This window comes from Ambystoma mexicanum, chromosome 9, assembly GCF_040938575.1.
Source record: "Ambystoma mexicanum isolate Mex_15411 chromosome 9, UKY_AmexF1_1, whole genome shotgun sequence".
Taxonomy (NCBI): domain Eukaryota; kingdom Metazoa; phylum Chordata; class Amphibia; order Caudata; family Ambystomatidae; genus Ambystoma; species Ambystoma mexicanum.
Genome location: NC_090931.1, coordinates 1320928421 through 1320955507, shown reverse-complemented (window position 1 = coordinate 1320955507; position 27087 = coordinate 1320928421). Strand labels below are relative to the sequence as shown.

At 44.1% G+C, this 27087-nt stretch overlaps 2 protein-coding genes across 2 annotated transcripts in view; one reads left to right on the top strand and one right to left on the bottom strand.

The window, feature by feature from the left end:
* IQCB1 (IQ motif containing B1) overlaps positions 1-1991 on the bottom strand; it is a 786328-nt gene extending 784337 nt beyond the window's left edge. Inside the window, exon 1 of the mRNA XM_069616694.1 lies at positions 1852-1991. The gene's annotated coding sequence lies outside the window, so the exon portion shown is untranslated. The remainder of the gene's footprint in view (positions 1-1851) is intronic.
* A 1018-nt stretch (positions 1992-3009) lies between these two features.
* EAF2 (ELL associated factor 2) overlaps positions 3010-27087 on the top strand; it is a 530169-nt gene continuing 506091 nt past the window's right edge. The window contains exon 1 of the mRNA XM_069616693.1: positions 3010-3337. Within this exon, the coding sequence (XP_069472794.1) occupies positions 3235-3337 (103 nt within the window). The 5' untranslated portion in view covers positions 3010-3234. The remainder of the gene's footprint in view (positions 3338-27087) is intronic.

Genomic DNA, 27087 nt, shown 5'->3' with positions numbered 1-27087 from the left:
ATTTATCTTGTTATCTTTGGCAGTTCTGGGATTGGGGTGGTTGTGTCTCCTCTGTTTGTAGTATGGGTAATCAAGTGGTTGAGGACGATTTATCGTCGCAAGGTCAGGGAGGTTAGGATTGATGGTAGTGGGGGTGCGCGTGGATACTGGTGGGTTGGTTCTCTTATTTTTGATGTCATAAAGTCGTGGGAGCCTAGCTCTAAGTCGCAAGTTTCTCTCATGCAAGTTGCAGGGTGTAGAGTTGGTGAGGGCCATTATGATGGTGATGGTTAGGAGAGTCCAGGCTATGGTCCCACGTGGGTGTGAGACGCAGGTGGTAGTGTGCATATTGTGGTAGCGATGAGGTAATGCTTGTATTTGGTGAGTTTGGAGGGGATAGGGGTGCAAGTGTACTATCGGTCTAGGTTGGTAGATCCTGTTAGTATCTGTAAGGCGGATATGCTACAGCAAGGGTTCAGGCTTGGGAAGTTCTAATCGTGGCTAAAAATGCCAATATAGTGGGGCATGGCACTTAGAAATTGACAAAGGCATAAGGCACACACAGTTTAAAGTGGTCTGAAAGCGACCATAAGGCACAACACAATTTAAGATTGGTCTGAAAGCGACCATAAGGCACAATTTAAAAGTGGTCTGAAAGCGATCATACGGCACAACACAATTTGAGAGTGGTCTAAAAGCGACCATAAGGCACAACACAATTTGAGAGTGGTCTAAAAGTGACCATAAGGCACAGTTAAAGAGTGGTCTGAAAGCGACCATAAGGCACAACACAGTTTGAGAGTGGTCTAAAAGCGACCATAAGGCACAGTTAAAAAGTGGTCTGAAAGCGACCATAAGGCACAGTTAAAAAGTGGTCTAAAAGCGACCATACGGCACAGTTAAAAAGTGGTCTGAAAGCGACCATACGGCACAGTTAAAAAGTGGTCTGAAAGCGACCATAAGGCACAATACAGTTTGGAAATGGTGAGTATACTCAGGTCACACAGCCATACATTGACAGTGCAATACGGTTGCAATAATGGTTAGGGATGTATACTGGTATTGAGCTTCTTACCCTGAATAGGTGCCGGCATAATCAGGATGTTGTAAGTAAGTCTCAGAAGGAGCATAAGAGCTGGCACTCGGCACTTTATAAGACCTAGATCAAAGGTACTGTTGGATAGAGGCAAGTTCTGTGGCAGGGTTCGAAGGGGGCGATTGAAAAATCTGTATTGCTGTCCTCTGGAGCCTCTGAATCCAGAAAATGGCAGCACCGCCCTGTGGTGGCCGCCTCCTTTGGGGACAGTTCCCCCCCCCAGACCTGCTTACCTTTTGGGCCCTACATACATCTGCACCACTGGAAGCAGCTGTTGCTCCTCGGAGCCCTGCTTAAGGAAGAGGTCAATGGTTCCTGTCCAGAGGACACTGGATTATGGGTAGGTGGGACTAGGTTATATACCTACAAATAAAAACAAATAAGAAAAGATGGCTCCTGTGAGGGTGGCGGGGGCCCCCAAAGGCAAGTATTGGGACGAGGAAGAGCGACGTGGAGGTAATGATGATTACAAACCAAAGATGAAGCACGGAGCTGCACGACTATGCCTCGGTGCCCCTCGTGCCACCCCATTCCTTTCTTTTTAGTTCAGTCAGAGTACCACGAGGTCTTTACTCGACTTTGACTTCTGGGATATGGTCTAGCTATACGTGCTATATGAAAACAATCATTTTAAAATTGCAATCTTGGAAAACATTGCAGGAAAATGATCAATCTACTTGGGGCATTGTGGTCATGAATTATGGATGAAAAAGTTATAGCGGTCGCTCCGCACTTCTTGCACACAAACCTGGGTTGACTGTTTTTTTTAATCTTACCTTCCAATCAATCACATTGAGAAAACTGCATCACTTATTCTCATAAAAGGTACTGCGCTTATCACCCGAGCCTTCACTCTCCCTTAGCAACCGACGCCTCCAGGGAAACGACATCTTTAAATACTAGACCGCGCAAACATAGTTCCATTTGCGGCACAGTAAGTATAAGGAAAAAGGCCACCGAGGGGACAGGGGGGTCGGGGGGAGTCGATTTGTTGTGTTTGTTGTTATATGAAAACTTTTCATTGAAAGCCAATAAAAAAAGAATTTTAAGAAAAAGTATAAGGAAAAAGGTTTCATTGTTAAAGGAAACACCTCTGATATATTGACGTGTTTTCCTACATCTAGCATGGCGCAGCCCACATGGAAGTGCAATATTTAATTGAGCGGTCTAGTTTCAGAAAGAGGTTGGCTCTTGGCGGCTCGTTATCTTCTGTTTCAAATAGAAACACGTCTACACCAAAGGCCTACACGTCATTTGATTTTACGTTCCCTTGAATATAGTATTGATGCAGAAAAATACTTTGAACGTTTTAAGTCTTTGAAAACGGAATAGCTGTCTCTTCTTAGAATGAATGAAGGCTTCCAGTATTAAAAAATACGTTTGGAATTCCAAGCTGAGATACATTTTTTTAAAAAAAATATTCTTTAATATCTTAAAATATGAGAAATATATTTGTGTATAAATCTTGCATATTTTATTTTCAGTCTTTGCATTTCAAATTGGTTGCTCTAAAGAAATTGTTTTTTTTTCTTGCATATTTATGGTGCACGGTTACCGAACACTCGGGACTTTTTCGCTTGAAGGATCACTTTTGATGTGTCGTCCTTCTTTAGTTTTCAGCCTCCTATGGACCTCCTCCCCCTGTTTGAATAACAGCTTTGCTCAAATCACTTGACAACTCGGCAACAGAAGTTTGTCCTAACCAATCAGCACCCTTAAAAAAAATAACACAATGCCATGTGTTAAAGGATTGGTAATTGGTTCTATAGGCGTAGGTGTTAGAGGTTTTGGAACGCTGACATCCAAAAATAATACCGGTAGCTAAAACTCAGCAGAAGTTCACGAAATTACTTTGAGCAAGAAATGAAGGAAAATGTATATAAAATGTTCGTACATACATAACATTTAAATTAACCCGGGTTTAGGTGAACGATGCTGTTATTACTCTAAGATGGACGCTGTGCAATTTGTTTTCAGCACTCGCTAGCTGCGCGCGTCTTGCCGTTGGGAGGCTGAAACGCTCGAGCCGCACTAGTCTAACCCCGGCGACGCGTGCTCGTCTGATTAGGGAAAGTTTTCTCTGCCTCTGCCCCTCCCCCAACTTCTCTCCACTTTGGGCAACAGATGGTCAGCTGTGACAGCGGGTGCCTGGCAGGAGGATGAATGGCGCAGCTTTCCCCAGCTTCGACAGCAAGGAGCGGGCTCTGAAACTAGGAGACAGCTTCGAGAAGCAGCCACGTTGCGGCTTCCACACCATCCGCTGTAAGAGACTCTGCTTACGCCGGGGCTGTCCCGCTTTCTAGTGTTTGTCACCACAGCGACGAAGGGGTTTCTTTTTTAGACAGCGCTGGCTTCGTAGTGCTTTACAGCCGTGGCACGATCAATATATGCATATTTTATACCCTCTCCTATTTTATATGTATGCAGAGTGCTTCGCTTCCATAGGCAATTCTCATTGTATACATTATTTCCTGTGTAACATAACTTTTGGTTAAGTTTGTCTTGACATTGGTTTCAGGGGGTGTAGAGTGCGATGTCACCTGACGTGGCTTCCAGGGTCTCCTGCGTACTTAAAGAAAATTGGGTACTTTTGGTAAGAACTGGGAAAGGAAAAATGCCAGATAACTTTGCTCATGTGTTGATGGCTGCAGACAGGAAGTAATGAGTCCTGGGTGAGGAGCTAGGTGTCCTGCCTTAGAAACATAGTTTTTGTCCTGTAAGAAAACCTCGTCTTTTTCGTAGAGCTGGGATCCTTTTGATTTGGACTGTGGTATGTAAGCTGGTGGTCGGGTTGGTTGTCAAAGAGTAAACATTCTGTGCGCGAGTGGCTTAGTTGGACTATGTGTCAAGCAGAAATGTTAATGGGTAAGGTTAGCATAGGCTTCGTGACACTTCAGGGAGTGGATAGTTATGGTGCCCATGTAGGGTAATTACAGGGTGAGGTTCACATCGTAGTGTGTAACACACTGTCATTCTGTTGTACCAATATCATGTTGCATGAATTAGCTTTTCCTAGTAGTGAGTGCATGAGGAGTGTTTTGCAGGACTTGCTGCTACAGTTGTTTGTTGGAACTTTGGAGACAATTGCGGTTTCCCCCGCCCACATTACTCTGTCGATATTTAAACCCTGAGTTGCGCACTCCTAGTGAGTGTGAGGAGTGCTCTGCAGTTGTGCGGTGGTAAGGCGTGCTTGGGGGACATACACATATTGGAAGAACTCGCATCAGCACATCAAACTGTATTGTTGGTTTTGTGCTGTGGTGTTTACCCTCCCGCCCACTGTTCCATCCCTTTGAGCGGGGTGCTAACGCCATTAGCACCCCGGGATAGCAAAATGGTAACCCGGGGTGCTAATAAAAAAACTATTTTCATTCATTGAACAGGACACAAACGGAACCCTGTTCAATGAATGAAAATACTTTATTTCCTGTTCCAAAATGGCTTCCATGGTTGTAGAAGGCGGGCTGCGTACAGAGACCCTCTTTTACCATGGCGGCTGTAAAAGCGAGGAGGGAAGCAGCGGTGGCAGTTGCTGCTCCAACAATCGGGTAAGTTGGACTGGGGACGGTGGTTTGGGGAAAAAAATAAAGGGAGGGTGGGGGAAAGATGGCCTGCGGCAGGGGAGGCAGCCTGCGTGTTCCATGGAATGCGGGCAGAGATTAGTGGTTTCAGCTTGCATTTGAAATGCATTGCCTTGGCTCCACCAAACCCCCACCCCCTGTTTGCTAATTTCTATTACTAGTAGAGTGGATTCTTGCTTCTTATCATTCCTATGCAGGCCTACTCCTCCTTGGAATGCCTTGTTTGCAGGCTTTCTCTCTCCATGCCATTCTCTCACCGTGGCTGTGGCCACCTGGTCAGATCACCTCCTTCCTCTGTGAGTGGGCGGACCTCTCCTCCTCCCTCCTGGCCTCAACCACTCAACAACCCCTCCTCCTTGGTGACTTCAACAACCACCTGGATGCTTCCTGTCCCTCCTCCTGACTCTCTTGCGATTTATGCAACTCTTTCTATTCTCCCCACTTACCTGACTCACTCTGCAGAGCACACTCTGGATGTTCTGATCTCCTCAGACCTTCCCCTCTCACCACTCCTCTCTCTCACGGAGTGATCACTTTCTCCTCTGCTCTCATCTGTCTAAATCCCTCAGGCCGAACCTACCAACACACTGCCACCCACCTTCTCGGTCATCCGACCCATGAAGCGTGTGTCAGTTGAGCCTCCCGCTGCCTTTCTCTCCCCCCCTCCTCTACCTCCGGCTGATTCACATCCTGACACAGCCCTTTCAATGCTCCATTCTATCTCTGATACTCTTGATGCATGTGCTCCTGTCATGAGGTTCCGCTTGAAGCTCAAAGCCAAGTGCAACTCCTGGTACGACTCAGACCTCGTCACCCTTAAACGCAAGCGTAGGGTGGCTGAGAGGAAATGGCTGGCATCTTGTGTATCCTCTGACACACTGGCCTGCCGCCTGCTCCAAAGGCAATACCGATTCTTTGTCCTCATTAAGAAGAAAGCTCACATCCAAGCTTGCGGCATCTAACAACTCGGCCGAACTCCTTAAAAATCTGCACGGAGCAGGCCAATCCTGTTGCAGTTGACCTATGCACGGCCCTGGCCTCTCATTTCATCTCTAAAACCCATGACATCCTGCCCACCCTTCCGTCCTCTCCTTCTACTCTCTTCCTCTACCTCTGGCCTCCCTTCTCTGCCTTTCCTCTGTTCACTCTAGACAAGTCCGATCTATGAAAGTCTTGTCAAAAAAGATTCTTCCAAAAGCATCAAGGACCACATTGACAAGCCTTGTCCGACTTCTGCAATCGCTCTTTCACAACGGATACCTTCCCTCCTGAACCACTCTTGTGCACTCTCTTCTCAAGAAACCCTCAGCCGACCCCTCCTGTCTGGCTAACTATCGCACAATCTCCATTACTCCTTTCCTGGGCTAACTCTTGGAAAAGCTGGCCATCTCCCACCTTAATCTTCACACTGAATCTGTTGTTTTTCTCCATCAGTCTGGCTTCAGAGCAGCCAGGAGCACGGAAACTGCACTCTCTAGCTTTGATTTTAATCACCCCCCTGTCCTAATCTTACCCGATCTCTCTTCTGCTTTTGACACAGTCAACCATGCCATCCTGCTCAACCGGCTCCGTGATAACCTGGGTATCTCTGATCAGGCCCTGGCCTGGCTGAGCTTTTTCCTCTTGGACCGACCCTCCTAGGTCCAACTTGGGTCCTTCCTCTCTTCTATCCCCCTCTCTACCTGTGGTGTTCCCAAGGGGTCTAACCTTTCTCCATGGTTGTTCAACCAATACCTGGCACCTCTCGCCCACTGCATTGCTGCTCTCTGCTCCAACTTTCAGTGCTATGCGGATGAGACTCAACTCGTTTTCAGGCTCCCCTCTGCCGGCTCTTCTCCCTCTCTCATCTCTGACTGCAATCCAGGAGTGATGTGCTGCCAATGATCTCTGCCTTAATGCCAGTAAGACAGAGAACCTCCTCATCGGCACACCTGCACCTTCCTTTCCTGCCACTCTCTGGCTGGCCTCCCTTGGCCCTCTTCCTGCTCCCACCTGTGAAGCTAAGAACATTGGGGTCATCTTTGACTCCACACCTCTTAGAGACGTCACAGATGTGAAGAGAGAACTCCAACTGCACCTCCTCAGAGGTATTCTTCATTTCCTAACCCCCCCCAGAAGCTCACTGTCTTCAGAGCTCTGGTTCTCTCTAGGCTGGACTACTGCAACAGCCTCTTTTTAAATCTGCCTGCCTCTACTCTCCGCCCTCTACAACTCATCCAGAACAGGACTGCAAGACTTGTCTTTGGCCTCAAGCCCAGGGATCGTATCTCTCCTGCCCTGAAATCTATCCATTGGCTCCTAGTGACAGCAAGGATCAAGTTCAAGACCCTCTGCATTGTCCACAAGGCTTTCTGGGGCAATACCTCCAACTCTCTTTGGAAATATATTCTACTTGAGCTCTTCGCTCCTCCAACTCCTTGAGTAATATCGCTGTCTTTTGTCCTCCCCCTATTCCCTTCCCTTGTCGCAACGCGCCTTGAAACACTTTCCAATGCATCTCACCTTTTTCTCACATTTTATGCATGCGAAACTGATGGGTTGGGTACCCCCAACTTGTGCTAAACTTAGCATTGAACTGTCGCCCTAAATTCAAGTACCCTTGCAGCAGTAATTCAAATCACCCGCCCCTCAAGCTGGCCTCACTAGTCAAAACGATGTGCTTCACCTATTCTCTTGACGTTCGTGGACAACGTAGCCAAATGTACCGTGTCATCACCCACGTCATAATGTTATCCAACACAAAACCAGGAAGATAAACACACACCCTCTTACAGCGTGAACGTTTTGTTTCTTTTCACAAAAAGGAGAAAGTAACTTATATTTTGAAGAAAATGGCAGTAGTATAGTCGGGAATGTAGCAAGTACTTATTCCATCCACAAAAACATTTATAACATTTGCCAATAGCAGTGAAAGCTAGCAAACATTGCTGAAACGCTTGTGTACGAGTGCGATAGAAAAAAAATCAATACTTTCCATTTTCTATAACTGTCAAACCTGTATTGGCGATTGCATTGATTGATCCATTCATCCCTGTATTTGCATTTTTAGTGAAGTTCAGTGTGGTTTAATGTAAATATTAGCAGCAGTCCACAACCCCAAGCACTTGGCAAATAAGTCAGTGTTCTAATGACATGCCCAGTGGGGTGAGCCCTTTTCTAAGAGCGTCTGCAACCACAGGAAAAAACAGTATTGACCCAGTCAACTGTGAGCTGGCAAGTAGAGAGTGCATGGCCTCTTCCGTTGTATCCTCAAGATGCAATCTGTTTGACCATTGTAGAGTGTGCATCAAGATAAGACTCTTCTCTGCTGCACACTGTTAGATGCATGTTTAGCAGTCGTGCCATGTGCAAGCTCAATTTTGGATATTCCAATTGTTGTAACTTGAAACTAGGCCAGAGTAGGAATCCCAATTGGGATGGCTTAGGTGGATTCGAAATAAACCCACAGCACTTATTGCACTAGATATGAGCCATTAGATAAGCTGTGTACATTTATTGTTACTGTCACAGGAATTTACTGGTGCAGCATGTGCGCAAACTATCCGCGTAGAGCCTTTGCATTCTCGCAATAAGTACAATGTTATTTCAGGGCTTGGAGGTCACACACATGCAGGTGAATACGGCACAACATAGTCTTCCCTGATCCAAGTGTCACTAACAAATTGCATGCTACCCCAGGAATGGAGTTCCTGACATACCGTGGAAGGTGTTTGAATGGGAATATTTAACACACCATGCAAAATCCAATTAGTCGCCTGGTGCCAGGCAGATGAAGCTGCAAAACTCTTTGTAAGTACACTAAACAAGAACGTAGAGCCTGACATTGCCTGGCGTACTGCAACCATGGACAAGTTAAGAGCATTCATTTGTTCTGGCCATGAAATTACATTCCAATCTGGGACTCCTCTGCTAAGAGTGTTCAGAAAATCTCTTGCCACATAAAGACTTACTGCAGCTTCTTGGTTGCTTCAAATCCTAGACGAGTAATTTTGAACCAATCCCACTAAATCTGTAATGACATCTCTTAGCACATAGAAGCCCTGCTCTAGCGCTTGATCATTAGAATCTGATCCATGAAACCCTAGCCGCACTGCCTCACTTTCAGTCTGCAGGTTTTGCATTATTGCTTATGACCAAGTGTAAGTTCTACCTGTTATGGACACTTGTCCCACCTCACATTCTACTCTAGGGTCAGAGGTGGTGCATGTAGCTGCTCTTCTGACACACCCACTTTGTGTGCCCCTGAGGCCAATAGCTGACTGCATGATAACTTCATAAAAGAAGAGAATTGGACAGCTATCTAGAGATAGTATCACTTCACTCTGGTGATAGTGCGAAAGCATTCCTTGGCATAGCTTACCTATGGATATAGCTTGCGTCAGGGAAGTGTAATGCGAATTCCAAGCCCTATATGGGCCCACACTGGTTCCTGCTTTTCTTTTATTGCATTAGTTTGCTTGAACTGCCCATATTACAGGCCTTCTTGATGCATAAGTAATATGCTTGGTGCCATTGCATTCTTTTTTGTCTCTATATAAAATGCGCTCCAGAACTCGCCTTCTTCCCTCTTCCAGTCTGGGTAGAAGCTCAAGTTCCTATTACTGGAAGTGGTCTGCAGCTGCGTATAATAAAAAAAAAAATACATCAAATGTGGTAATCTATACATGCCATGTCTAACATGTGAACACCTCTGTTGACCGCACATAGACCAGAGTGACAGTTTTCCTGCCAAGTTTGTTCATTCATGTTTGGAAGGTATTCTGTCAAAAATTACTGAATATGCAAAATACATGTGTTGTGCATTATGTGGTTCTCGAGGGAATTTATACCGATATTCTAACATGTAATCCCCTGCTTGGTATGGTCTCAGTGAAATATATGGGAACTGTGCTATTGGTTTGAAAAGTCACTGCACAGTGTTCCCAGAAAGTGTATTTGGGCCACAGGATGGGCTCACGCTTGACAAGTAGAAAGGCATTGTAATATCGCACATAACACACATGGAACCCCATATCATGGAGATCCTCAACATCATCAAAAACATCAAATGACGCATTTTGCCCAAATGTCTGGAGCCTAGTTCTTAAAGGTCCTCTATATGTTCTGGTCACAGGATTACTGGGTGCAAACAGTCTGGATTCAACCACAGAAAGTGTGAACTTGCAGCTGCTTGACTGGGCCATTAAATGTCTTAAACAATGGCATCCACATATGACCCATGGTTAGAAGAAACATTTGTATTGAGGTTGGAGATCCTGTCTCTTGGAGCTCTCTTTTCTCTAGCATGTGTGGAGACTTAAAGGCTTTAGAAGCACTTCTTTGCTTGCAGGTGGAGTGGAAACTTTTCTCAGAAAATGCCCCATAGTCAGCGAGATGAAAAACACAGTGAGGCTCAGCCACAGTAGGAGGCAATATACTTCCAGCATTATATAACCTCGTTTCAGAAAGTCTGTCCAAAATAATTCTTTCATTACCTTAGCAACTAGAAAGGCTTTCTGTTTCCAAATTGGCAGACCTGCAATACTTCCCTGAATTATGGAATTGTAGTCAAGAGGGGCATATTCTTCCACATCTTGAACGCCAATCATCATTTGTCGAATCTCCCTCTTCTTCTGCGGGCTCCTCAACTGGAAGAGGAGGATTGCATGAAACATTGCGGTAACTACTTATAGCAGGTTTCAGGTCCACAGAAACTTGCCTGGTACCTCTCTTTGGTATTGCGGGCAGGACAGCAGTTCTGGAACCTTCACTCCGATTACTTCCACTGTTGGTCTGTAAAATGGGCCAAACTGAGTCTAGTGAACCTAGTGCAATAATCCACTATTACTAGAATATACTTGTACATATTTATTGCTGGTAGTGGGTCTATATTATCCGGATATTGAATCTCAAAAGGCGAGGATGCCTTTCGTAAAGGAGCTTCTTTAGGTTTTTTGCTGTGGTCCACAGTTGTCTTCAGACATTTCGCTATGTATACTTTACCCTGTTGCCTTAGTCCTGGCCACGAATACCGGTCAAGGAGTAGCTGTGCAGTTGCACTATCCCCAAAATGAGTAGATGCAAGTCCAGCATGCGTGACTGAAATCAGCTTCTCCCTGACTGCTCGATTAGAAATAAATGTTTGAATGGGATCCCCTTTTTTCATAGGAATTGTGACTACTGCTTTATTATTGTCAATGTCATAAATGTAATTACTTGGGAAACCATTCGACCTAGGTACAATACCTAAGATTCTATTATTTCCTCATCATTTGCAGTTGCTGAGCGAGTTATGGCTGATATCGTTTTTCTCACTCTGGCATATTTATCTGCCAATGCAATGAATGTGCCCTTTAGTATGCAGTAGGGGTAAGCCTGTTTAAGGTCCCAAACGTATTTCCAGAGTTGCCTGGAAGTCATTTTAACCTACCATTACAAATTGGTGTTATGAGCCCTGACAATATGATCTGAATCTGAGACTACTAGTGTGGGCTTCCCGGAGTCTGCTTGGTGCAATGTAAGCAGCCATCCATGCAATTCAGCAGTCTGGGCAGACATGTCTCCCAGGTGCTTTGTTGCAATATCAGTGTGTATAAATGTTTCTTCATGTGCACATGCAGCAGCATATTTGGAACGTGTCCCCACCACTGGTATGGCAGAGCCATCACTGTTAATTATCTGGAAAAAATAAATGGCATGTCAGGCAGTGAGGTGTCTGGCTCTGTGTCCATTGTCAAAGTCAATACACCCATTCTTTGCAATTCTGCCTTATAATGGTACTTTACATCTGGAGCATGCTGAGATGCTGACCATTGAATCCATCTGGTATGTAATGCCTTTGAATTGGGCACGCTAGCTTGTGTGGCAGCCTCAAGTTGAGTTAAGGTGTATTTATGTTTATAGTACAATTTGCCGCCAATGGACGTTCCTTCTGAATGATCATCTGAACTGAAGACAGAATCTTTTCCTCCGGTGTAAATCTTAATTCAGGTGGTGAATATACATGTGATTTATCTGCAATAGGTTTAGTCTCCCCTAGATTGCAAACTGTGTATGTATAAAAGCATTATCTCCCACCAACAGGTTTATCAGTCTTTGACTGCGCTTCTGTCTTGCAAAGGACCAGTTTTAGTCATTAATGAGTACACATGGTGCAGAATGTGAGTGTGCTCTGGCAACCAATGGGCTGCTTTGAAATTCGGTTTTTATCAAAGCATACAATGGTTTCACTAGCTCAGCAAAGTTAGACACATAAGATCTGCCAAAATTCAAAACCCATAAAATTGCCTAAGTGTGTTAGGCGGTTGTATCCTAGCACACTTCTCTGCGAGCAAACTCTGTATTCTACTTGAGAATATGCTGGGTGAATTCTTATACCCCTGCATTATTTCAGTGATTTGGAAATGCGTTCCTTTAAAAGTGAATGCTGTGTATTTCTGGCTTTCTACACTTGAAGGTTGTGTGAAATACCCATTGCCTAGATCAAGGTTTGTTTTATATTTGCACCTGTGTAAAAGTCAAGAACTGTTTTGCTTTTGGAAAACGATAAGTACCATCAGGTTTTAAAACTGGGAGCACCGGATGGTTATGTGGGCTTGCTTTATAATTACCCCCTGGTCCATTAGCTGGTCTACTATAGTTTGCATGTGGGCAACTGCTTGTGGCTTGACTGGATACTGCCTCTGTGTGATTTGGGGTGGTTTCAGTACTGGAATTGCATGTGCTGGACATTCCAGATCATGTGCTAAATGATTTTTAAACCGCTGCGCTGCTGCCAGCACTGCCCAGTCACGTGCATGTTTTTTGCACTATTTTCCCACTTCTTTTTTGAAAAGGCAGGCATCACTACCTCTTCACCTCTTGTCTAGCATACAATGGTGGCCAATCTTTAAATGCTAACAGTCCTTTATACTGGATATGTAACTGTGGCCAAGACAGTGCTTCAATCTCTTTGGGATGTTCACCTTCTAGCTGAATGGTTAAAACATACACTTCATTATATGCTTATGTCTGCCCAGTGGGTGTAGTTATGTATGCGTTTCTGTGTGGCTTTGTATGCTCCAACAGTGCCTTGTGGCTGCATTCAAATATGCCCAGAGTCTAACAGGACCTCTATCCAATCAGTCTGTCGTTTAGTCTTGGGAATGATTTGATGAGTGCGTGGACTCTGCAAACTGTGAAACTTGTTAGGCTGCCGTGTCTTTTTTCTCAACTTTCACGTCATTTCCCTCAGTTTTTGAACTATCTGGCGTCCTTGCCTGTGAGGAAGCAGAGGAACCCTCTTCAGTGCCATATTTTTGTAGACTTCATGTGTTTTCTGTCTCCGAAATCATATCTGTTGGTCTAAAATGGAACTGCCCCCTAGGCTTACCCCAAGATCTACCCCTGTGACTGCCTTGCCACTGTGGGGCATACCCATCTCCTGTAGCTTTCCCATTCTTTGGCTCATGCTGTAGGTTGGGTATTTGTCTTCCTTTATTGGCGAAAGCCTTTCTGTATGGTTTACCACCCTTTTTACCTTGAAACGATCCCCGTCCTTTTGAGGGTTTCCCTCTGTGGTGTCTCCTTGTCTGGCTTACCATCTTTGGTAGCCTTTTTCTGTCCCTCTGCAGGTCTCCTGCCTAGGTGATCCCTGCCTAGCGATTGATAAGTGGATGTCACTATGTCCCCACATTGCTCCCTTTTTTCTTGCTCATTTAATTGGGACAGTTCTCTATGAACCTCTAACCTTGCGTGCTCCCCTTTCAATAAGGGTAGAATTATGCTTTCAACCATTTGATAATTATTAGATGCTATGGACAAGCCTAAGTTCATGGCGGCAGCAGTGCCCTGTGGTCCCATAAGGTGTCCAGTCATTTGGTCGAAAATAAAAGCTTGAATGCCCATTTTGTCGAATACCAATTGGTCGAAAAAAAAAAAGGTCGAATTTTTTAATTTATTTATATATATTTTTTTCGTTTTGGTTGGTAAAAAAAATAAAGAAAAAGTGGGCTTGGGGGGGAACCCCCCCCCATAAAAAAAATGCGACCATTTTTTTCCCGACCATTTGGCATTCGATCATTTGGTTTTCGACCAAATGACTGGTAACCGTCCCACAATGTATGCCAATTTTAATGATAGCGATGTGATAGGCAGCTGTAATTAAAACCAGCTATAAATTGAGATCCAGCTCGCTAAAGGCAGTGTGCAGCCAGATGGAAGGAACATAGCTAATGCCCTATCCCTAAGCTGTAGTGTAACCTGGGGATAGGCGGCTTGCAGCTGTCCTAGCTTCTCTGAATACCACTTGGCATACCCAATTTTTGAAAGGGTATGGCCCTAATATAATTCTCAATGACTGTAGCTGCTCTGCTCCTGCTTCTATCTGCCCTTGTGGCTGCTGGCAGGCGCTAAGCCTTGCTGCGCAGCATATTGCAATGCAAGGTTACACACAATGTTAAATGTGTAGCTAGTAATTGATGATCTTTTTGTAAAAAGGGGCCTCTGCGGTTTGGATGAAACCAGGCTAAACATTCTAGTGACAGGGTGGGTGTGGCTATAGGTCCATGCCTAGCATTTGTCTGTGGATAAACTAGATTACCTCTAAACCAGTTGGCATGATTTGTATGTGTTAAAGCCAATTCGGTGTTTAAATCTCTCCTTATCAGGAGAGTTGCGTGCACGTTATTTACCTTGTTGGCTGGGGTTTTTAAGTAAAGAGCGATTAGGTGGGTAACCCACCTAGCTGACCTATCGCTACTGTGAAGTTCGTATTAACTCCCCGACAGTGAGATGCTCTAATCCACTTGAAGTGCTGCCCTACAATGGATGGGAATATGCATTTCCTTATGGGCCATCTTCTGTACCCACCTAACATCTTTTGATTAAAACGCTCTTTAGAAAAAATGTGTCCATTTATTGTGGCTGGGGCCTGAGGTTATTTAATTAGTAATGCTACAGTCATCTGTAAGACTTCCTATCTGTGCAGGGTTCCACCTGACTTAATTGCCCACAATTTAGTCGTGACCATGAGCCTCTTATCTCCACCTCGTTTGAGGCTGTGAAAATGTACAAGTGATAGCCATTCATTTCATGCCAACATTTCACCCTAGGCTGTGTCTCGGTGCTAAAAGACTGGCCTGCCTACGTTTGTGTGCTTACCAACATGATTAAACATACAGCCAGGAATTGTAAAGTTGTTGGATTAAAAGTGATGCCACTCTGACGCATTACTCTGAATTATACACTTGACAAAGGAGTTATCGTGGTAATGCATTTAATGACCCCCTACCGTCTGAGGGCTCTTATTCTCATCACATAAGCTAAAGCAGATATAATATAACATCCAATCAAGATTGTCATGTGGGCAAAGAGCATGTTTGCATAGGTAAATAATGGAACAAGTGGTAGTTTTAGTTTAACAGCATGTGTAACCTTTGTGTCTCAAGGAGATATGCTATACAACACTACACGCCGTCAGTCTCAGCAAGTCCAGTTTAGAGCAGAATGTGCTTCAAATGAAACAGCGCCTTCTGGGGTTTACGAGTTCTGCTTAGCTGGGCCCGGGTGTCTCCTTCCTGCTACTGCTCTGCTCAGGACTCCTCTGCTCTGTACTCTTCCCCAGCCCCACTGGCCTCAGTGGACGGGCAAGTCTGCTGATCTCCCCACTCTTTCTGCTAGGGCCTTATATTTAAGAAGGAACATGATTTCCGGGCACTTGTGCGTGCATCATATCTGCTATCTGCAACAGTAAGGCCTAAAGCTCAGTGTCACTGTGCTTGTTGAATACGGTCTCATATGTACACCTCCATTAACCTTTTAACTGCCATGGGTTCCCCCCACCCCCCAGTGCCAAGGCCTTTTTTGGCAATTTTGGTATTTCGCCATTCAATGCCTTCTAACGTTTTCTTTTTCATTAACTCCTTAAGTGCCAAGGACGAGGTATCTCGACCTTGGCAACAGGAAGGTAATCCCAAGGGCGAGATACCTTATGGTACTTAAGGAGTTGAGTGAGTTTTGTACTCGTTCAGTGACTGCTTCCACTGTATTCCAGGGACCTTGGCTTAGCATAGAGACAAGTATGTCACTTGTTACTTCATAGTCCTGCAGACGTGCACCATGCTGTTCGTGTCTGCCTATTTCCTGTCCTTGACTCCTTGTAAAACTGAGTTGTGTGAAGTCCACGCTTGCACCTACTGGTGTGCAGTTTAAAATAGGCAGCCACTATTGTGGTTTTTCTCCTCTTCTAGAACAGGAAAGCACCACTTCCTGGACTTTGTTTCGGCCAAGACATATTCTTCCAGCAATTGTGTACACTAGCTTTCTGTCTAAAACGTGTGCTGTATGTTTGACAAACATAATATTCGATGAACATTTAACATTCGCCATTGTTTCACTGGCAACAGGCTGCATGGGCTATGAAGAACTGTTTTAACTTCGGTTTCTTTAAATATCAATGGTGTTCCATTAGTGACAAGAAAGGAGTTGTTTCATTTTGAAATCTGACTCTCCATTCGCACGTATTTCGACCATAAAGGCAGGCATATGGGTCCTTATTATTGCAATCGCAAACTGACAGATTCCCATCCACCGGAAGATTGTATCCATGACAAACACACATACATTGGTATGTAAATTTGGGAATGCAAAAATTATTTCAGTACCCATTTTAAAAGAGTATGCACAGTACATATGTTAACAACTTAAGGTATAATTTACACCTACAATGTCGAGTCTGTATCAACATTAATCAGTCACATCGTTAATCATCAAGCATACAGCACATATCCCAACCTCAGTCACATAAATATTATGTAAAACTATGCTTTATTTGTTTTTCCGTTGTTCCTATGTAAGCAACCGTCTCGAACGACAGATGTCAGTAATAGAAAACGTCTGGTTTCATTATAGTGAATCTTCTTTGTGGATATTTGACACATTGTGTCCTTCAAATTGTTAGTATGGGTTATTCAAGGTCAAGAGACCCTTTTGTGTGTTCTCAACCAGCCAAAGGTTGGTTTCAATTTTGGGAATAAATGCCACGAGAATGAAAAATAGTATTTTATGCTTTCAATTGGAAGCTGTGCAGTGAAACAAATGAAATATTTCACTATTCCACATAGTTAAAATGGAAGTAAATATTTTGCTATCTCAAGGTGTCCTGCCCCACACTGTTTTCGTTACTTCTACAGATGCGGGTAGCAGAGGTGCAAAACACGGACACCACATATTGCGGTGTGCTGATGGCCACAAATGAGCATTTGTGCTGTATGTATTGTTTGTTATAGATACCCGGAAGGAAGGCCATCCTGCAGTGGTCCATGGGGGGGCAAAGGGGGGTGTAGATCTGTTTGGCCATACGGTTCAGGTCTGGCTAGGTGGTGATTGCATTACTGTCGAAAGAGTTTTTAGAAACACGTACCAGTCTTTCTTCAATCTAAAGTCAAGCAACCACATCAAAGCAAACGAAACCTATTTGTATCGCATGTGTACAAATCCAAGCCATCTCCTAACTTTGCAAATAACAGAATTCAAATACACATCGAAACTGGCTTTTCCACCTCGATCTCAATACGACTACTTGCATTCTGTGCATAGGTTAAATCATTTCACCCATCGGACTCTGCCACCTATTGCAACATGGCTCAATACACTTACTACTTCCCAACATCTGTTAAGTATGTTATGTTAGTTCGCTCAGATGCCCCGGGGCAAGGTGCGCACTACAAATAAAATAAATACAAATGCACAAACTAATTTTACAAATCATATGGGACATGGAGAGATGCTTACAGTGCAAAATACAGATGCATGGATATTGAAGGATAAAGAAGCGGTGGGTTAATATATACAGACCGCACAAGTGGAACGGAAAGGGAGGCAAAGGGCAGATTGCCCACCAGGCTGGCAGGGCTGTTGCTCCCACGGCAGAGGTGCAGACAAAAAAGAGAAAATCCATACAATTCCAGCCTGCCTAGAATGCGTTTTGAACGGCTTACTGGCTTGTGTGTAGATCTAGTCCAGCAAGCATCTTGTTTTCAACTACGTTGCAGGTGCCCCTGGGTCGCCTCCACAGTGAGATGGAAATGAGTATAGGGCACAGGCGCGTGTTAATACTGCACATGGTTAAAGTATGCATCTAAATGACACATTCTGTTTCCTGCAATGTCAATGTTGGCTAACACTGAGGTACAGAAACCTCCCCCTCCCACTCTCTGCGCTCAGCCACTTACCACAAATCCTACCTGTCAGTGAAGTAAGACTCCATATCTTATAAGAGTTTTTCTTTGTTTTGATTCTGTATGATCGCTTCGCCTCTGTTCTGATGAGATTCTTGAGAACTTTCAGAGTTCATTACAAAAGTTTAATTAAATTCTTTGTGTGACAGTTTCAGCAAGTACAACTTTACACACATGTAAAACTCAATAAAATTGCACATATAAAGAAGGCTAGCTGCAAATTAAAATACCATTTACAAAACTAATCACATTTATGACTAATTGATCAGACGGGGCCTTGAGCAAGTGCCACCATAACGTATCCCATTTGAAAATGTACGGTTTTTAAAATATAGCTCAAATTTCTCTCCACAGAGATCGAGGGCTGGACATTCGACTATTAAATGTTTAATAGTTTCTTCGATCGACTATTAAATGTTTAATTGTTTCTTCGATCATCGAACAAAAGCAACTCAGACGAACTTCCTTGGGCAACCCAGTCCTTGCACCTACAATTTCATTGGTTGGTAATATATTTAATTTTACCCGTGTCCAGAAGTCTCAATTATTTGGACGGTTGTCGTACATTTCTGCGGAGTTATAAGGCTTTATGTCCAAGTTAAAGTGCACAAAGATTTTATAAGACACTAAGCAATGTCTATTCGCTGCCCAGTCCATTTCTAACAGTTTCTTCTTAACCTAACCTGGCATAAGCTCTAGATCCCCAAGCAATACACCACTATCCTCCAAAACCCTTGTGACACTGTTCAACCATACGTTCAGGGTGTGACAGTCGCTTGCTTAACATTCAATTGCTCAAAAAAAGTAAATGAATGAGGAAACTAAATTCTTCTCCGTAGTAAAACCTTACGGCAAAAAGCCTTTACCTTTAAGAGATACAAGTCCCAGGGTATGTTGCACCGGTGGAAATGGAGTACCCATAGGGAGAGACAAAACTCGCTTCCAGATAAAGGACTCCAGTTGAAGTTCGTTCTGTACTTCCACCCCATAGATCAACTTGGGGACTAAAATTTGATTGTACATTTTCACAGCCGGGAGTAGGGAGAAGCAGCCAAGCTTCCTGTTGAGGGCCCGAAGCTGGGTAGCTGCCGACATTGCTTCAAGCTTAAGAGCCTGATTTGACAGGCCCAGCAACCTTTTAGCTTTAAGCAAGACCCCAAGATATCAGAATTCACTAACCACCTCCAATCTCTTACCGTTGACTGACCAACAGAAATTAGCCCTACCAGAGATAGTCTTATGTCGTTTTACAACGGGAATGTTTGATTTAGGCACGTTAATGTCCAAACAAAGATCCCCCTAAGTAGTCACCCGCTGCTTACAGTGATCTTTGGAGGCCTATATTGGTGTAGTCCATCACGAGATCATCCGCATATAGGAGATAATGAAACTTCAAACATCCCAATCTAGGGGGGTTAACTGTCGGCTGAAGCCGCCTGGCTACCGAGAATGTAAAAAGTAAATAGAAAGGGGGCTAAAACACAGCCCTGGTGAAGACCACGTTCTGTGTAGATGCAGCCAGAGTACAAGCCTTTTTTGATCCAATCTAATTTTCTGTTTGACATCTAGAGCAGATGCTCCAAAATGCCCGATGGCTCTGGACAGCCCCACGCCATTGGCATCTCCGATAACCTACATCGATCAACGCAGTCAAAGGCCTTGCAGATGTCTTAAAAAGGCCAAATATGAGCTGCATTTCTTCTGGGCTTCCTAGTTAGACAGGAGCTTCATCAGTAGACCCTTCAAAGAGTTACCTCTACCCTTCCAAAATCCTGCAGGATGAATCGTGAAAATATTTTGTGCGAAGCGTCCAACAGGGAGATAGGACGATAATTCGAAGGGTTCAATCTCCCTTTTTGAAGATCATGACCACTGTGGCCTCCTTCCAAGTATGCAGAAGGTGGCGGGGATCTAGGCTATTCTGAAACAGTGCAAGTAGGACTGCCGACCACAATTGGGGAGCTAATTTTAAAGTTAAATTTGAGAGGCCGTCTGCCCCGTGAACATTAGAGGACTTTGCCCTTTTGATATTTACAAGAATCCCCTCCCTATCAATATCCATGCTTTCCCAAGAGAGGGGATCCTTAGGAGAAGCACCACCATATCATTGTACCCACCTCCGCTCTAGGCTGGGCGGTGTACACTTTTCTGAAATGGGTCTCCCAACGGCAGCATGCGATTGGCTGCAGTTGCAGGAAGTTTTGTACAGAATCCCCTCGTATTAGCTTCCAGAATTACGACGAATCTCTAGACCCGAGTGAGAATAACATGGATTCCGTATCTTTTTGGAGCAGTACATGCCTGTAGCCTTTCAGCCAATTATGGTACACTTGCTTTAATTTTTTTTTATCATGACACCAGCACAGCTACCAAGTTTGCTAGCGTTGCGGATATCGCGTCTTAGTTTTTTATTCTTCAGGCTGAGAGCACTATCAAATTTGTGAAAGCAATACAGGGCTGTGGCATCCCCCCTTAATCTTTTCAGTGGAATTAGCCCACTAAGTAGGTCCTGTATATGTGGGGCAAAATACTCGGGAGCCATCTGAGAAAAGGCTCCTTCAAATGGGTCTTGAGAAACCTGGCATTAAAGCGAAACGCCAACTTTGGCTGCCAGATAACGGCGTGATGTCTGGGTCTAACTTAGATTGACTCTCGTGCGAGTGACCTGGAGACAGGTATACTAGCACCACCCAGAGTAAATAGCAAATGTGAGTGATCGCTGCATGAAATGTTGAGAATCACCAATGAACACCATGTTTATTTAATTTATATAGCGCTTTACAATATAACGGGTACAAAAGTGAGAGAAGCATATTTACAAACATGAACAGGTCAAACTATTTACAAGGGTGGGGGAGGGTAGAGGATGGGGTAGGTGAAGGGAGTTCCGGTGTAGGGGGGAAGGGAAGGGGGAGTGATCTGGTGTCCTCGTTGCCCCTAAGTAGTATTTGTTACCAATTTAAGGTCAGAGGGGAAGAGGAGAGGATGGGGGGGGGGAGGAGAGAGGGCAAGAGTAGGAGAGGGGTAGGGAAGTCGGGGGGGGGGGGGGGGGAGGATGGGGAGAATGAAGAAAATGGGCTTTCAGGGAGTGGCGGAAGGATCAGTAGGTAGGGGTATAGCGGATGGAGAGCGGGAGGGAGTTCCAGTGTAGGGGGGCCAACTCTTGGTAGGAGCGGAAGCTTGAGGAGGCACATGGGGCTGGGGGGTACAGTGAGGAGGTGGAGGTTTGCTGAGCGCAGAGAGTGGGAGGGGGAGTAAAATGAGAGGGAGGAAAGGTAGGGGGGGGCGCCAGGTCATGGAGAGATTTGTAGACCAGGCAGAGGAATTGAAATTTCAGTTGTGAGAGGAAGGGAAGCCAGTTAAGGAGAGAGAGATCGAGAGAGAGATCATAGATGGATTTTAGGGAAGTTAGGTGAGAGACAGGGAGTCCAAAGAGGAGAGAGGAGCAGTAGAAGAGGCGGGAGAAAATATAGTTTGGAAGCATGGAATGTGAGAGAGGAGCGGATCTTGCGGATGTTATAGGGGTGGTGGCGACAGGCTCGAGAGGTTAGAGGGATGTGGTTGGAGAAGGAGAGGAGACGAGGTGGAGGCTTAGATTGCGGGCATGGGAAGATATGGGGTGGATGAAGGGGGGGGGAAGGGGAGAGTGTGTTAGGGGGGAAGAAAAGCACCTCAGTCTTGTCAGTATTGAGGGAAAGAAAGTGGGATGACATCCAATCTTTTATGGCCGTGAGGCAGGAAGAAATAGTGAGGTGGAGGTCAGATGTGAAGGAAAGGAGTTGGGTGGCATCAGCATAGAAGTGGTGGGAAATGCCGAAAGAAGAGATGACTGGGGAGAGAATGGAGGTATAGAGAGCGAAAAGAAAGTGTCCCAGCACAGAACCCTGAGGGACGCCATAGTTCAGGGGGAGGCTGGAGGAGGAGCGGCCGCACCAGGTGACGGTGAAGGATCGATTGGGGAGGTAAGAGGTGAGCCAGGAGAGAACAGTCTTTGAAGCCAAAAGAGGACATCAAGGAGGATGAGAATTGAAGATTTCTTAGCTTAGAGAGCAGTGAGGAGAGAGTTGAGGACATAGGTAAGGGCAGTCTCAGTGGAGTGAATGAATAATTCCCATGAAGTGTGGTAGTTTGCTGTACTCCCTTTGGGCACAGTTGAATAACATGTAAAGAAGGATGCGTATTAGAATAATACCATTACTGGTCATATTTTATGCACATAATAGTCCATATTGTCCCTTTGTAAGCTTTTCATGTGAAAGGCTGTGAGATTGTGGGCATCTGAGATGCCATCCTTTTCACCCCTTTCCTTAGCCCATTCTTAAAACGTGTTTTAAATGAAAGCGCCTCCACTTCATTGAAAACACAAATTCATATTATAGGTCACACTTACTCCCTCTCCATTACCATACCCTAGGGTGACACCCCCCCTAGCTTACCTCTACTTCTATGAATTGAAATATGCAGCAAACTTTACAAGAGTGCGGCATGTCAGCACAATAATTGTCAAGTTCACTCTGCTTCTTTTGCTGTTTTGTTCATGGGCATACCCCATAGCTACAATTGCCATCAAGTGACCACAACGTCCTGTGTCTTGCATAACATGAATGGCAAATACATTTGATCTACCATGTACATGTAAACCAGAGCAATGGGAGGGGGTGAGTTACAAGCAATAATTCAATGGGCAATTTGGGCAAAGGGAAGGGGTTGCATGGAAGGGAAGTAAAGGGATGGTGCAAAAGGGGTAACCAAGGTATGTACATTTATCGTAAGTAACTGGAGGATGAAGGGGCATCAATGATTTGGTGCAATGGAAGAATGCCATAGGGTGGTGTGTATGGGAAATAGGCTAAATGAGATGGAGGTATAAATCGTGAAAAGTAGATAATTAGATTGAGTGACCCGTGCAAGAGATCTATGCCTGACTTGGAAGCCGATGCGCTCCTTGTGGAACTGGCTTGACCTCTTACTTGTTCTAACAAGGTGATGCATACTTGCATTAAGAACATATGTTTCAATTAAGACTCATCTTAATGAGACTTCTTAATGCGATGCAACAGAGAAGTAATGTTCTTCAAACTTTACAGTTAAATGCATCTTTGCTGCATTCTAAAATCCATAGACTGTCAGCCTATTTGCTCGGTGTTGTGCACGGTCAGACCATAATCCATTGTTCAAGCAAAAAAAATAAAAAATGTGTGGACGTGTTAACATAACATTTGAATGTTGTTTCACCAGAAATTAGCATATGCAGGTGCCCTCTGAAAAAAAAGTGGGTGAACTCCAGAAAACAGTGAGGCTACTCCGTCCACATTCGTGTCCCCTCGACTTCAGCCCTGTCATAATTACTATCAACCACACAACTAATAGTTATTTTCCTGTCAATCCATGTTCTCTGTGCAAGATGGAATTGTAACAAATTGAATATTACATCTGTTCCAATATAAAGAATCAATTTTGTGAATGCATTCCTTTTATCGATGTTCAATTTCTCGTAATTAACATTTTACCATGGCCGTTAACACATTAAAAATATTTGAACAGATGTATAAAGCATTTTAATCGCAAGACTTTTCCTTGATTTTAAAATAAAGAACAATACTTAAAATCACACTGTCATTTATTGTTGTAATATAAATCGATGATATTGAGGGGAAACAATATTAAAAAGGACCAGTAAAACAGAACTATTAATGCATGTCTACCAAGATTACACAAAAGAGGGGGTGAGGCGCACACTAGTTCCCAGCTTTGTGTACCTTCTACAGTTCAGTTGCTCTTCTCCTCCAAGCGCTTGCTATCTTCAGGGAGGCAGTCTGTTCAGGTGTTGCTGATTGGTGCCAATTTTGGCCTCAGGGAATTCTGGTAGCTGTAGTCCATGCTGGTAGCCAGGAACCAACTCCCCTCCAATTGCACAATCTAAATCCCACGGTGGTGGCGGGGGACCAGCTTTATGGCTCTCCTAAGTGGGGCATGGGTCACCCCGGTGGTGCGCCTATGGAGCCTGGGACTCCCGAATCGCATCACAAATAATGATACATTCTTCAACAATTACATTTCAAGTGCTATACTATTCCATTTGAGTGATCAATACAGTTTCCAGACATTAGACAAACAATTTCAAGCTTGTTTTGGATTACATTTCTAAAGACTGTAACACATCAGTTGAATCTTGGAAGTCAACCAAGTTCAAGTTGTGGAGGACAAACCACTTTTGCAATGTTCTGTGGCATAGACTGGGCCCTGGGAACAAAATCCGAGTCTTTCAATGCATTTGCATGGCCAGCACAGTCAATGTCAGATCTTTTACAAATTTGAAATCCATCTGCTGGAATATTGGCTTTGCCCCCCACTGTATGCTTCTTTTTGTAAACACTGTGTTGTAACGAAGCATCCCAAAGTTCCTGCAGTTTTGGCTTGTTCCCTACCAACGTTCTCCTTCTGTGCAATTGCAGCCTGTCTTGTTCTGGCCTCCATAAAGTCTATGCCGAAATGCAACCTTTTAGGCCTGTACTTTAGGCAAATAGGGAACACTTCCAAAACCCCTGTGAGTTCCATCAATGTCTCTTGAAAGCGTTTTTGCCGTACACAATCTTCTCGAGTGCTGTGTGAGGAGGGCAGCCTGGCACCAACCACTTTTTCTTGCGCTCCTGTTGCTTACTCAAAGGTCCATTTACACATTCGTGTACATTTCCTTTTCCTTCCCAAGAGTCCATGTTTGAACAACAGTGCAGCATTGAAACACCGCTTTTCAAGAAGAATATCTACAGATCCCTCAAGTTTTTGAGCTCCACCAAAGGTGGTTGCTGATAGACTGTGACCAATTTCAAATGTGTTCCATACGCTTCTTCTTTTATTTTTCTATTTTTTTAATATTTTTTGCTTTCTGTGTCTTGGAAGTGGCGAGTGCAGTATTGAGCAGAAAAAAACAGGACTGTCACATTGTCCATTGATATATGTTCAAGATTGCAGGCCTGGCTAATAGCGGGGAACAAGAAATTGCTCCTGATATTTGTAGTATATGGTTTTAGCAAGGAGCTCGCGTCCCACTAATTTACAGAAACATGAAATTGTACTGATCCACAAAACGGCAAAGCAGAGGAACAAAGTACATTTCCAGCATGCACATTTCCTAGGATAGGTTGAGAAGCCCATGAAAATGTTGTGTTGGTGGACAGAGCTACCCTTGATCTTCAGGTTGGTACCTTTGACTACACTTGTAAACTTCACCAATTGCTCCCCACAGATCCTCCAATGTAATTTATGATCGCATTTAATCATTTTCATAATCTCTTATCAGGCAGCAGTCGAATGCAAGGTATTTTTGCTCCCTTAATAGCCAATTGTGCAGTACAATGGTTGATGATTCGATGGTGGTGGACATGTCCTCCAAACTAGGAAGAGTGGAGTCCAGATAATGAACACATACGTCAGTTAATACCGAAGATGCTTCAGTTATTTCATGCTGTGCTATTTCTGGATTTTCAGCATGTATTGGGGAAACTAGAAACATTGTCTCTTTCTTTGATATTTTTTTTTTTAGATGGTGTGGATTGTGTGAGCGGGTCTGCAAGCCATTCTGAAACCTCTTCTGTGTTGTCTGTCTCTTCTGGGGGGGCATTGTGTGCTGCAACAATGATCCGTGGTTACTTTCCGTGGGTCACTAACATTCCGTTCAAATTCCTGCCACTGTACATCTGCATGCCGACTCTAATCTTGAGACAAGCATGCTGAGTCTCAAAATGTAGTTGCTCCCAAGTGATTTCGGTTTGGCGAGCAACTTCATTAGTTTGTGGTGTGGTCTGAGTATTTCTGCCCCTCTTCTTCCTAAGACTCTAATTTATAAAAATACTTATAAGCACACTTACAGAATATATGAATTACAACCTCAAAATGTAATATCAATTAGAAGTTATTTAGACAACCCCTTTTAAAAACACTCAAAGCCTGTTATTTACCCTAGTTTTTCTAGTGTGCCTTGATAAGTCCATGTTTATTTGCTGACTTCAACATCCAGCTGTAAAAGAACATTTTGTAAATGCATGAAACAAACATTTTACTATTCCAATTCGGGGTATACGTATGTACAATTGGAATCATTAACTTTTTGTCAACCAGGACGCTGGCAAGCTAAAATTCAACAACCTCACGGAAAGCAGTGTCTCAAAAGGAAGCAATATTGTGTGACCTTTGACGCAATATAATAGCACAGGCAGTTATGTGCCATCCAGTCTCAAAGATAGCTTTTGGTGTCGGGGGCAGTGAGTATCTAAGTGGGGGCCCCTGCATCATAAATGATTAAAGATCAGTGGCTTACGATTTCTTTAAGTGTGAGTAGGTATTAATATTCTCCTGAAATGGTGGGAGCTATAAGGATGTAGGGAGTGTTTTCCTCTCCCACCCCCCAAGAATATTGTTTCAAATATGGGGTTAAAATTGTGCATTTTATAGCAGAAAAACGAACTGACCAATAAGCCATATGGATCACAATCAGTTCTTCGAGTAACGAGACAATTCCATATCACCAACGGCGCACAAGAAAATTTTACAGCACAACCCATTTTAATGATCAAAGTGTTTTCTACAGTGTAAGCCAGCACTGCCACTGAAGTAAGACATTTTCATGCTGGTTGTGCCCAATATATGCCTCTGTAGAAACATGTTTATGCTGGATGTGGCCAATTTAGTTAAAATGACTTTAGGCTCATAATCATGGGAATTCCTATTCAACTGGAACCATAAGGCAAAAAAGAGAGCCACCCTAACTTCTTGCATGCAAAAACTGTTACAGTAGATAAGCGGAGCAAAATGATACTGAGACAAGAAGAGGGCAAATGGAACTTGACTGGGATACTACATGCCACCGCAAAAAACAAAATGTACTTGAGAAACTATAAGAAAGGCCACCATGGGAATTAATGACCATCACGATCACTGAGGTGAGGGCCATCACTTTTAAAAGCAGGATAGCAGAGTGTGTTGAGTGAGCAGAACGAGCGGAGCATATTGTGGAGCCATTGGAGTGTTTCTTCACTTTTTTTTTTGGACCCTGGGCGGAGACTCTGCAAAAGCTGACTTGCACCGCAGAGCGGTCACGGAGGCTAGCACAGTCTGAGGGCGTGGAGGTGTGGAGGTGAAGAAGAGCTTCCTGTCTCCCTTAGCTGCATCTGGTCGGCAGACATCCTGACAGGGGCACTCGTGATACAGGTGACACTTCTACTTCCTCGTTGAGAAC